This window comes from Lontra canadensis, unplaced genomic scaffold, assembly GCF_010015895.1.
Source record: "Lontra canadensis isolate GAN:19392208 unplaced genomic scaffold, GSC_riverotter_1.0 scaffold74, whole genome shotgun sequence".
NCBI lineage: Eukaryota > Metazoa > Chordata > Mammalia > Carnivora > Mustelidae > Lontra > Lontra canadensis.
Genome location: NW_022631068.1, coordinates 2,127,510 through 2,140,625, shown reverse-complemented (window position 1 = coordinate 2,140,625; position 13,116 = coordinate 2,127,510). Strand labels below are relative to the sequence as shown.

General features: G+C 51.7%; 1 protein-coding gene across 5 annotated transcripts in view; it reads left to right on the top strand.

Moving 5' to 3' along the window:
- Window positions 1-13,116, top strand: part of ABCC8 (ATP binding cassette subfamily C member 8) — a 73,272-nt gene that overhangs the window by 42,816 nt on the left and 17,340 nt on the right. For 3 of the 5 annotated variants that reach the window (XM_032881138.1, XM_032881142.1, XM_032881140.1), the window contains 5 exons: window positions 7,548-7,580; window positions 9,338-9,373; window positions 10,233-10,331; window positions 11,403-11,487; window positions 12,139-12,219. In XM_032881138.1, the coding sequence (XP_032737029.1) occupies window positions 7,548-7,580; window positions 9,338-9,373; window positions 10,233-10,331; window positions 11,403-11,487; window positions 12,139-12,219 (334 nt within the window). The remainder of the gene's footprint in view (window positions 1-7,547; window positions 7,581-9,337; window positions 9,374-10,232; window positions 10,332-11,402; window positions 11,488-12,138; window positions 12,220-13,116) is intronic. The other 2 variants (XM_032881141.1, XM_032881139.1) reach the window with 1 other exon arrangement.

Here is a 13,116-nt window from a genome sequence, read left to right as displayed (position 1 = left end):
GTGCTTTGCTAAGTCCTTGCATGCATTATTTCACTTAATCCTTATGACAACCAGCAAGGTAAGGATTCTCAGCAGTTCTTGTTTTATCCATGAGGGTTAAACTCTTTGCCCAAATTCACTCAGCTAATAAGTGGCTGAGCTGGAACTTGAACTGCCTTCCCATGTGGGGGACTGCGGCACAAACACTTGTTTACGGCTTGGTTATCCGCAAAACCAACGCCAACCGTCCCGGAGGTGTTTTGGGGAGCCAAAGATAACACAGACAAGACGTGGGTTTCCGCACAAAGATCCCTATCTTAATGAAAGAGCCAGAACTTCAGGTTGAGTCAATCATGAATCTATTATTTATACCCACGTACTTCCAAAAAAACCACTTAAAACTAGTTGATAAAAGATACATATAACATAGGTTTTTAAAAAGCAAAGAAGGGCAGAGAAATGAAGAGGGTGGGAAAGGTGTACAGCAGCCTGCGTAGGGCCTAGCTCGGGGCCCCTCCCACCACCCCCCCACCCGCAGCCCAAGGCAGGGGGGACCTGACAGGTTTGTAGAGCGCATTCAGGAATAAAGTTTGCAGCCAGTCCAGCAGAGGACAAGCTTTCCCTACAATTATTTCTAGGGGGAGATTATCATTCAAGAGGTCAGGTTTTTCATAAGCCTGAGTATAGAACGGAGCACAGAGAAAGACCTTGGGTCCAGTGCCTGAGGACCTGTAGGCACCTCCATTCCCTGCTTTTCCAAAATGTCCCTGAATGGTGCCAACAGAGGGCAAGTTTTCCTCCTCAATGGGGCTGTGGCCTGGTGGACAAAGCCTTTGGGTTTCCTGTGACTTCAGTGTCTGGAGTCTGAATTCCATCAGGGGCAGAAAGGTCTCTGCCTCCACTCCCCATTTATTTGGGGGATTCCTCAACACAGCATGCCTGGGGAGACCCTTTGTACCAACTGTCCCTCCGGGCTCTGAAGGGAAGAGCCTTTCCCTGTTGGTTGAAGGTGTGTGTCTGCAAAGGGAAGACGGGATTAAGGAGCCCGGAGATTGGGGCTGTCCCTGGATTCTTGGGATTGTGACCCACTCAGCATGAGCCAACCCCCCCTCACCACCACCACCCCGGGCCTGATCCCTTGGCCCCTGTTTCTTCATCTCTTCTCCCAGCCTCCAACCCCAGGTGTCCTCACAGCATCATCAGCCCTCTCTGTCCTCTGCAGAAGCAGCAGGCATGCTTGGCTGGGGTTCAGCCCTGCCCCACCCACCTCTTCTCCAAGCATTGCCAGCCCTCAGGGCCTGACTACTGCCACCTCTGTCTCTGGAAGCCTCTGCCCCAGCCCGGGAGATACAAGGGACCTCTCTAGGGCAGCCAACATTGAGCAGCCATTATGTGCCAGGCACGGGACAAGGCCCTTCATTTACTTCATTGTCTCAGTCAGTCTGCCTGCACCAAACTCTGTGAGGTAGACATCATTAACCCCACTTAACAGATAAGGAAACTGAGGCAAAGCAAGCGACCCAAGGCCACCCAGCTCTTAAATGGCAGAAGTGGGATTTGTCCCTAGGTGCTCAAGCACATGGGCTTTCTACTGAGTGCTGAGAGAGCAGGAGCTCAAGGGCAGTGTGAAGAAATCGTTAGGCAGATAGTCCCAAGGCCAGCCGCCTGCTGTGGCCAGGATACCTCCCTACCTTGTTCTCAGAGCCACGGCTCAGGTGCTCACAGCTCTGTCCTCATGACCCTTGCTCTCAGTAGGCAGCGGGGCCCCAGCTCCTGGCTAGGTTTGAGTCCGGGGGAGTGGGTGGTACTGAAATGTTCTCACTTCTCCAGGATCCATTTTGCCCTCCTCCCCGGTGCAGTGTCCCTCCCAAAGCAAAGCAAGCCACTTCCAGGGAGTCTGCAGCCTACCCTAGGAAGTTGCAAGACTTGGTTTGCCATGCAACTCAGACTCCAGTCTCTACACTGATGCATTCGCTCACCCCCTGTTTATTGAGCATCTACTGTGTGCCAGACCCTTGGCACAGCAACAACAAGGCAAAGATGGTTAAGACATGGCCCCTGCTTTTATGGGAATGGAAAGGGGATCGGGACCCTAATTGAGCACAGAGGAACAACAATGACCTCTAAGGAGAGAAGGCTCATATGGATAGGTGTTGGAGCCTTGAAGGAGGAGCGGGTTTCATCTGATGAAAGAGGCAAGGAAGGGTAGGAGAGGAAGGTGTTCCAGGCAGGGGTATCAGGATGGCAAAGATGCGCTGATAGGGAAGAACATGATTCTGGAACCTGGAGCCCTGGAGGTGTGGGACGCAGTGGCGGACAGCAGGAAGGGGGCTGGGCTTGGCTCAGATGCCCCTATATACTAAGCCCTCAGGGTCTGACTACTGCCTGAAGGCTGTAGAGGAATCATACTGGTGATGAAGTTAGCATGGTGGGGTGGGGGTGGGGGGTGGGGGGGGCGAGGGAGGAGCTGCAGAAAGGGAGACCAGTTAGGAACCCATTACAATGTACAGCAGCTAGGTGAAGGAGTCTGGACAGACACGACTCAGTTGCCTTCATCTGCTGTTTGCCTCTCAAAATCCGGGACATGCACAAGCTCTGTGCAGCCCACCTGTCGTGGACATTGAGTGAGTGAAGCATGGGGGCTGTGTGTCGAGGGCCCCTTGCAGGCAAGCTCCGCACCTCAGACACTGGGCCCAGGTCCTTGGGGGAGGCTGCACTTGGAAAGCAAGCCAAGAGCAAAATAGCATTTAACCTGGCAGCCTCTCCTGCAGGCCTGCCTGTCTGCAGCCAGAGGCCGGGGCGATGGCAGGCTGCCCTGATGTTTTCGTCCACACCACCGCCAAGGCCTGGTGACCAGGCAGCCAGGAAGAGCTCCAGGGGGCAGAGGGCGGGGAGCTGGGGGATTAGGAGGCACAGAACAGCAAATACTCTGGAGAGATGGGTTGGTTTGTACGGCCGTTCGTGTATTCTTGCAAAGAACAAATGACGAGTGTAGCTGAGCAGACAGGAGCAAAAACTCTGGAGGCAGACTGCCTGGGTTCAGGTCTGAGCTCTGCGCTTTGGGAAATTCTGTGACCTTTCTGGCCCCGTCTTCTCTTTTCCCATGGGGCTGATGTGAGGCTTAACCTAGCGTGTAGCAAGTACCCTATAAATATTATCTTAAATATTATTCTTTGACAATGGACTTCTATGGCAGGTACAGAATTCCCCAGTGGCTCTTGAATGCATTCCGGCCTGTCTCTCAGGAGAGATGGTAGTCAGCTCCCTGGGCAAGGAGACCATATCTTATTTGTCTCTGTATCCGAGAGCCTTTGCTAAATGAATTCCTTTGGTAAGTGAACAAACTGGGAACAATATATGACCTTCCAGAGGCCGCCATCATATATGTGTCTTGACCTCTCTCTCCTCCAGCGTGCCTTTGTCTATGCTGTTCTCCTAACTCAGAGTTCCACCACGCAATTCCCCACCAACATTTGGAAAGTAGGAATCCTGTCTGTGCGTGCCTCGCACTGTGGTGTGATTACCTGCTAATGTGTCTCTCCCATGACACGGAGCCCCTTGAGGACAGGACTGAAGGGTTGTCCCCCAAGTCCCCAGCACAGGCATATTTTATGAACTTCTCTGTGCAGACTGCAAAGGAGAAGACCTACCCCAGGGAGCTCATGGGTCCTGGGTGGACAGAGACATGCAGACGGAGCCCCAGGGTGGGCACGGAGGGTCCATCTGGTGAGGGCAGCCGCCCTGGGCAGAGCCGGCACGTGGGCCACCGGCTCTAGGTCTCAGGGAGAACCCCATGCCTCCCCAACATGCCCTTTACTAGCAGGTGCCCTCCAGCATGCAGCTCTCTGCTTCAGCTCACTATCAACCTGGGAATCTGTGAACTCTCCCCTTAATACCTAAGAAGAAAACGCTTTGATGAAAAGTTAATATTAGCAGATATACTCCGGTGAAATTCTTTCCCTAGAAATGAGGAATAGGGCCATTCATGACCACAGCAGAATGATTTTAAACATCCCCAGGGAGCCAGCAGGAAGCAGGGCCCTGAGGAAAGCACTGGGTGGGGGGAACGTTCCATTTCCTGAGGAGGAACTGTAAATCAGCCTCCCTGGAGCTCCCTGATGCCCCTGCTCCCACCACCTGCTGTGGCGTCCACATAGGAACTGTTTGTTATTCTGTCTGTGCCCACTCAGGCGGCCTTTTTGCCCTGGGCTGCCCTCAGAATGCTGTTGCCTTGTGGGGGGTTGGTGGGAAGGCTGCCTCCCAAGACCCTTGATGCCCCAGGAGGTGAGAAACAGCCTCCTTTTGTGACTATGGTCCGATCTGCTCTTGCAGTTCCTGGAGGCTGTGGGGAGTAAGGGTAAAGGGCTCAGGTGACCCCAGGTTTCCTGGAGAAGGCAGATGTGGTGAGGTAGTAAACAGACAAAACAGGGGGCCCTGCATGGAGGTGATGAACCAGGCTTGGAACCCAGTGGTTTTTGGCCGTAGTCCCGAGTCTGCCTCTCGCTTGCTGTGTGACCTTTGGTAGGTTATGTCACCTCTCTGAGTTTGGGTGTCCTCACTGGGACAATGAGAAAAATGCTTTCCTCTCTTGGAGACTTGGTGTTAGGACCCAATGACATTAATTGGAAAGTGCTCTGTGGGTAAAAAGTAACATTTCAAGGCAGCTACAGACCTGTTGGGGGCAGGATGAAGGGACCATGGGGACCCAAAGTTTCTAACTTCCTCTCTAACCTGTTCTGCCTCTTCCCTGTTTATTGATTGCTGGGGTCCTAAGCAAGTGGCAGGCCCATTTGATTCCCCATCTGTGTGCATCTTTGGGACCAAGCATGGAGCCGAAAGGGTGATCCCCCAGTTCTGCAACCCCACACCTTGCCTCCGACCAGCTCGGAGCTGTGTTTATAACTTATTCTCCCAGTATCGCTGAGGTTTGTGCCATTATCCCAATTTTATACAGAAAGAAAGAGAGGCTCCCCTAAGGGAAGGGACTTGCCAAAGATTTCACACTAACGAGTCAAGAAACTCCTCAGAGATGCGCTTCAGATCCCATATTTTTTCCAGTTCTCTGTGCTGCTTGCTGTCCTGTGCTGCCTCTTCCTCCAACCTAGAATTCCCTCCCTGTCTGCCCTTGGTCCTCCCCCACTTTCAGAGTTCATCTCAGCTCTGACTTCTTGGAGTCTTTCCGCACTCTCTCTGATTTCTTCTCCCCCAAACTATTTTTTTAAATTTACATTGTTCTCTGATTCTAGAAGAATGTCCATTAAATTAGAAAACTTACACAAGTATAAAGAAGGTAAAAACCACCCATTTCCAGTCTTCTCTCTATGCATTTGCAAGGTGTTTGTGGGTCCTTTCCCCTGAAATTTCTAGGATACTTTCTTACCCTACTTGGTTTTGGCCCTCATAACTTTCTGACTTTTGTACCTGTCTGCTTTTCTCTACCAGACAGCAAGCCCTGTGAGGGCGGGCTCTGGGCCCCAATGCCACTTAGTGTGCACACAGCTCCTAGCTGGTTGAAGGGAAGGCCATAGGGTTGGAGAATTGGGGAGAATTGTCCTTCAGCTCAGTGCTTGGTTCCAAAGGTACGGAGAGAGGAGGGATGAAATGGTCCCAACATATTTAAGACCCCAGTAATCAATGAGAGAAAGGATGTGCCACCTGTACCATCTTGTACTTTTCAGATGGAAACATCTACACACAAAGGCTTGGGGAGGCTTATTCTAGGGAGGCTGGGACTACACTGGAAATAGGCAAAGATGTACCTGGATTCATACCCCAGCTTCCCTTCATCCTAACTGTAACATCGGGCATGTCATGCAAATTCTAAGCCTCAGTTTCCCTATCTATAAAATGGGGATACTAACACCTCTTTATAGTGTTGTCCTGTGGATGACAGCTTCACACTGTGTCTGGCATGAGGACAGCCCTCACTGAGTGCTAGTCTCCCTCCCTCCCTTCTTCCCAAATGACAAAGATGTCAGTTAATAACCTCCCTATATTACAGGTCAGTCATGCGTTAAGCAAGGTGGCGGCTGGAGAAGATGCTCTTCCTGCCTTAAAATCCCACTGGGGATGAAAGACTCACGAAGGAGCTGATTAGAGAGGTAGTCCATTACAAAAGCTAATTGAGCAGTCCAGACAATGATGCGAACTGAGTTAGGGCCGAGAGCACTCACTGTGTGCTGGGGTCCTCAGGGAGGCCGCAGATGTGCTTTCCTCCAGGTAAAGAGAACTCAGGAAGCTTCTTTGCAACTCTGAAAGCAGGCAAGACAGGAAGGTTCCAGAGACAAGCTCATCTGGGCCATGGCCATAGTTGGAATTTGTAAGCTTTGGTTTTTCATCTGTCTCATGTTATCAGCTGCCCAGAAATTAAAGCAATCTGGTGGTTGGAGAACGCAAGGTTAGCTGGGGTTGAGAGAATGAAAGGAGACCCAAAGATCGGAGAACAGAATCTGAGGGGACGTGAGACTACACATTCATCAAGATCTCTCAGCCCTGCTCCTCAGCAAGGGACAGAAAGGAACTCATCAGTCTCCTTTCTTTCCCTGGTTTTGTCCATCCCAGTGTTCCTGACCAATCACAGTGAAGTAATGGAGCATGGTCATTAAGAGCATGAAGCTCTAGAGTCAGACACATAGATCTATTTCCTCTGCTACTTGCTGGCTGTGTGGCTTTGGGCAAGTTACTTAACCTCTCTGACCCTCACTTTCTTTGTCTGTAAAGTGGAGACAGTCAAAGTCAACCTCCTTCATGTAATTATTTAAAGTTTACAAAAGATGATACTATTACAGTGTTTATCACAGTGCTTCTAAAATCTCAATATAAATGTTAGCTGGTTTTAGTGTGATTAAAGTAAGATCTGTATGAAAACAGAGCCGATTGTCTTTCCCCAAATATGCATGTCAGAAACACCTATTTTCTTGATAGAGGGCTACTCCTGGAAGGTTGAGAGGTGGTCTGGGGGAGGAGAAAGAACAGTGGCAAAGTCGGCATCAAAATTCAGGTCACCTCACTCAGACTTTTCACATTTTTTTTTTTTTACTATAATCCACAGTGTGAAACTCATTTTACATCACAGTCTATTACATTCATGCATTGATAGATACGAGAAAAAATTGTCACCAAAAAATACACATCTTAATCACATGCTATGCACTTTTTTTTTTTTTTTTTTTAGAGCAGCTGCAGTTCACTTCTCTCATACCCAATTACTGGGTCCCAATCTACGGCTTGAAAGCACCACATAAATTGATTCTGAGCTTGACAAAGTCACTTTGCCTCTCTGAGCTTTTGTTTTCCCAACTGGAAAACCATCGTGATGCCCAGCCCGCCTTGCTGTGCTCTGAGCCCGGGCCAGGAGCACAGATTTAGCCCTTGCTGTTTGGAGGGTGCTCATCTAGGTGCTGTGGGAAGGACAGAGATTGAGAAGAGGAAGCCACCTGGGGACACTGGGGAGAGGCGGGAAGGGCGGGGGTGGCTGGGATAAGCGGCTCTCCAAAGACCTTTGTGATGGAGAGAAATGCAGTGGAGTGAGAGTAACTTGGTGTTGGTTTTTCCCTTTTGTGCCCCAGCAGCCTTCCTGATGAGACGGGAGAGGACCCCAGGTACAGCCTCGGAACTGGGTTAGAAGTGGGTCCCAACAAAGGGAAGAAGCTGGGGGACTGGGAGGGCTTGTGAGGGTGGGGTACTAAGTCTGGACTGCAGGGTCTGCAGCCCACATCATGTCAGAGGCCCCAAGCCTCACAATAAGGCATACTTTCACAACAAGGGCAAAGTCTGCTTCTTGGAGAGAAAAAACCAACTTAGACACTCCAGTCTCTGGCCTTCAAAGGTCATATAATATAGAAACACATATACAATATATCTGTGGTTTAAAAATTTCATGGTGAATGAAATGGCTGGCTCATTCGGCAGAGCATGAGACTCTAGACCTCAGGTTGTGAGTTCAAGCCCCATGGTGGGTGCGGAGCCTAGTTAAAAATAATTTTTTTTAATTAACTAATTAATTAAAATGTCATGGTGTATAGTCAGAAAGCATCTACCTGCTTGCCATGGGCTGGTGGGAAGGGAGAAAGGGAGTAACTGCTAATGGGTGCAGATTTATTTTGGGGAGGTGATAAAAATGCTGTGGAATTAGCGGCGATGCTTGCACGACCTTGTGACTCAACTAAAAACCATTGAGTTGGAAAACAAATGGCAGGGAAAAAAAAATTAGGGGGGAAGAAAAGGCTCTGTCTAAAGGGTCCTAGGGAGTGCTCCTGGAAAAAAAAAAAAAAAGTTGAGAAACATTGCTGTGATAGAGGAGGTGGAATCCCCCAGGCCAGACAGAAAATGAGGCCTTACTGCTTTATGTTTAGTGTATGGGCCTGAAAAAGTCCAAGTAAAATCGATTAATGAGGCTCCGAGACCCTCACAACCCTCCCCAACCTCACAGCTCCCAAGAACATGAAGCGGCAGCATGAAGCCGGGACTAGGAATGTTGACTCAACTTTGTACATACACTCAAGCTCCCGGCCTTCTCTCTGACCCTGGAGTGTTTCACTTCTCTGTGGTTCCTCTGCCCTTTCTCCCACCTTGTCCTCAAGTGCCTGGGTGTGATGACAGGCCCAGCCTTTCTAGCCACAGTGACCATGCTTCTTGAGCCAAAAGGCCCAGCTGACAGTACGTGACAGGTCTGACCTGTGGATGAGAACAGGGATAGAAGGGCGACACCAGAGCGGTTGCCGGCAGCCCAGGGCACGTAGTTGCTGCAGCTGACTGTGCCCCTCCCAACAGACTCCCCCACATTCCACCGCCCGGCGGCTGACAGGGCCACACGAGGCTTCCCATCACGCCCGAGCCCTTCTCGGCCCTCTGGCTGCCACCGCGAGAGCTCTGTCGGCCAAACGTTCCCACACACAAACTGCAGGCCTGGCCCGGCTCTTTCCAGACAGCCCTCCCTGCCCCAGCTCGTCTCTGTCTAAGACGAGTCTGTGCATTTGAGCGCCGATGCAGAGGCCGGTGTCTGGAGGAGCCATATGTTGGCCTTCATACTCCTGACACAGGATTACCCACACACCCCCAAAAACACACACACACACGCTTACACCCCTGGTGCCTTTCCCCCATTCTCCCTCTTGGCTGGGGCCCTCCTCACACATCTCACACATACTGGGGTGACTACACAGGGTCGGGCAGCAGAGGCTCCCCCAGGACGGCCAAGCCCCACCCCACACCCCTCCAGGCAACATGGGTGGCTGCATTCTTGGTCCCAGGGGCTATAAAGGCACCCTCACGCTGGGTTTGAAGGAGCCTGGGTGTCTGTGGAGAAGTTGGTGCTTGCATGGGAGCCCTGAAGTTACGTCTTTTCTTCCTGCTGCAGCCCAGAGCGGGAGCCAGTGGCCGACTCGGACGTCAGGTACTGTGACGGGGAGCAGCCGCCCTCTGGGCAGGCTTCCTCAGAGGGGTTCTTCCAAGGGAGACACAGAACTCTTTTTTTTTTTTTTTTTAAGATTTTATTTATTCATTTGACAGAGATCACAAGTAGGCAGAGAGGCAGGCAGAGAGAGAGGGGGAAGCAGGCTCCCCACTGAGCAGAGAGCCTGATGCGGGGCTCGATCCCAGGACCCTGGGATCATGACCCGAGCCGAAGGCAGAGGCTTTAACCCACTGAGGCACCCAGGCGCCCCGGAGACACAGAACTCTTGAAGGCAGCCCCCCAGGGCCCAACCCAGCTGCAGGATAGAAGCCCAGGGGGGCTCCATGCTCCACCAGATGGTTCAGAGGCCTCAAGCTGCTCCCTTCACATCAGATCATTTTTATTGCCCCCACCCCACCCCTTGTCTTTGGTCTTCAAACACCTGATCACACTAAATGTGGTTTCCTTGGCTCTGCTTATTTTTAAAAAGTTCCACTTGGACAATTACCTGTTAGTGTCAAAATCAAGTGGTTTGAGGGCCTCTCAGGGAAGAAGGAAATTAGGGGTTGAGGCATTACTTGGTTTGGTCACACTTTGGGCTTCTCCCAGTTCTGGGTGAAGACTCAGGGGAAATAGGTGACAGGGGTGGGACAGGTTGGCGGCAGGGCAGGGCAGGGCTGCGAGCCCCTTCCCCCCAGTCTGCCAAGAGCCCAACACACAAGCCCAGCCCAGGCCGCTGGAGGCCACAGAAATTTCTGCCAGGTGCACCACCTCCCCGGTCTAAGCCATCTGCCTGACAACTGCCTCTGAGTACAAGCCCCTGAGAAGGCTTCCCCTGCTCCCACCTGCTTTATTCCAGGAAGAGAGGCCCCGTGGCCTATGCTTCTCAGAAACCATGGCTGCTAAATGCCACTGTGGAGGAGAACATCACCTTTGAGAGTCCCTTCAACAAACAACGGTAAAAGCCTCTCTGAGGAGGACAGGCTGGGGGAGGGGAGAAACTGGTCAGGGGAAGCCCCAGACAGCCCTCCCCGGCGCCAGAGCCCCAGCCGGCTGCTTGTGCCTCCATTGATCTCCCATACCCAGCCGTCCTGCTCTCCGGGATGCTTATCTGGATTCTAGCCTGTTCCGTATGGTGCACCTGGAAATGATTCAGATATGCCTGGGCATCGGGGCGGTCTAGCTTCTGTGGGTGTGAGGGCGTTGTGTGGAAGCGCTAGTGCCTTACCTTGGGGCGAAGGGGAAGGCTGACCCAGCTTCCCATGGTTCCCTACACCCGCTCTGCAGCTCATGTGCTATTTTCCCTCCCATGATAATAATGGTTACCATCCACTGAGCTCCTGAGTGTCAAGGGCCATGTCCCACTCTTTCTATGCGTGGCTTCCTCTAATGCTCACAACCGCCCCAGCAGGAAGCTACTATGATTACCCTCTTTTTACAAGGCTCAGAAAAGTTAGGTAACTTGCCCAGAGCCACCCAGCCAATAAGTGAGAGAAATGGGTCTCAAATCCAAGGCTGCCTGACACCCAATTACATGTCACCTAGACACTCTGATGCCTCCATGCACCCTGGCTGGCATCTGCCCAAGCTAAGAGCTGCCCAGGGAAGTAGGAGAGGAGCAGGCTGGCCAAATATTTGATCAGCCATCATCATTACTGCCAAAGCTTACCAGCAGTGATTTTCCCTGGCCGTGCCCCCAGTGTGGGCTCTGGCCGCAGCTTCTCCCACTGCCCAGGGGCCCGGGGCCCCCTCTTATCACTTACATGGCATATTTGCTACTATCCAATTTCATCCTTCAAATATTTAACTGGCCCGAAGACTCTGTGAGGTGCTGCCCTCAGCTCTTTTCACACTCACGTGGTATTTGTTTGCACCCAAGCAGGAGGCCATTAAGGCCATGGCTCTCCCTGAGACCAGCTGCCCCAAAGTTAATGGCCCAGTGCATGTGGTCAGGCCCCACTCTGGCCAGGCTGACCGGCTGTGTCCGCCCCCACCCGCCACATCCCACCCCCCCCTCCAACCACTCCAGGTACAAAATGGTCATTGAAGCCTGCTCCCTGCAGCCGGACATCGACATCCTGCCCCATGGAGACCAGACTCAGATTGGGGAACGGGTTAGTAGCAACCTCTATGGGGTTTTGTGCAAGGTAGGGCCAAGCTCCCCTGACCCCCAGCATGTCCGGAGATGATTCTCAGGGAAAGCAGGTGACTGGAAATTAAGAGAGGGGAAAGGTGGAAGAGCTGCCTGCAGTGAGGTCAGAATGGTCTCAAGCCCTGGGCTGCTGGCCGTCCTCGACAGGTTTGCAACTCGTGCTTTTGTGGGCTGGAGATGACTTGGTATCGCCTTCATTCATGCCTCACGTGTATTCTAAGGGCCCACAGGATACTACGATAGGCCCAGGGTCATCTCCTTCATGTACCCTGGCCAGGTGGGGCCCCTCCTCCGTAAGCTCAGGCATATGGATTCTCCCACAACTGTCCTTCTGTATAATTTAAATCCCTGCTTCCTGTGTCTGAGTTGTCACTGGTCAGATGGTCCCTAAATGATGAATCTCCAAAGATGTGGGGTTCCCGCTCTCCACTTCGGAATGAATTTAGTAAATTTGTATTAAGTCCCTCCTCTCTTCACGTGTGGTGAGGAGGGGTCAAAGAGGTGGAGAGAGCCAGGCCACCCCCTCAAAGAGCTCACAGTCAAGAGGTGAGGGTCAGGACAGTCTTTCCTGAGGGGCTCTGAGAGTGTGACCTTTCCTCTCCTTCAATCACAGGGCATCAACCTGTCTGGTGGTCAACGCCAGCGAATCAGTGTGGCCCGAGCCCTGTACCAGCACACCAACGTTGTCTTCTTGGTGAGTGTCTTAGCCGGTGTCCTCCTTCGGGTCCTCCCTGACGCACTGCCTGGACACACACACACACACACACACCACCACCACCACCACCACCACCACCACCCAGCAACTCCCTCTCCTGCCAGAGATATCAGCTAATCGCTGATGGGGAAACTAAGGCAAGGATAGTGCAAATGACCCTCTGTGGACTTTGCACTGAACTCTGCAGCAGCCGTGAAGGGAGATGTGTGGTAATTACAGGCTTCCTCCTTGTAGGGCAGCCCCAGACTGTCAACACTTAGTTAGCCCCGCTAGAACACGTGGAATGTATGTGCCGCTTCCCATCCCATGCCCAGAGCAGACATTGCTAATTGATCACAGCAGTAGTAATAGAAAATTCAGCATTATCAATGAAAGCAATTCTGTGAAACCCCACATTAAGTTTCTTTGGGAAACTTAACTTGGCCTCAGAATCCTTCTCAACACAGCACTCCAGATAACCATTAACAGTCAAACATGAGAACCCCTTATTAGCTATATCTGCCTTATTTCATGCCAAGTTCTGTGTTAGGTGCTTTGGTTGATACTGAGGAATTCGGAGAGCCAGCTCTTGGCCTCAAAGAGGTAGAGTCTAACTAGGGAGATAGATCTCACCCACACTTGAGAGCCACAGCCCAGCTGAAAGCCAAACTGTGGCACAGTCTATGAGGAGACTTGTCTAAGGAGACAATGGTGAGGGCTAGAATAATCAGGGAGAGCTTCCTGGAGGAAGAACTTGAAGAGGGAGTCAGTGAAACAGAAGGGAAGAGGAAGGCCATTTGGGTAGGGAGTCAGAAGAAGGAACATCGGGTCTCTGAACCTGGTTTTATTCTTTTCCCCGCCTGCCCTCAATACACATAAATGCTCCCTATGAAACAC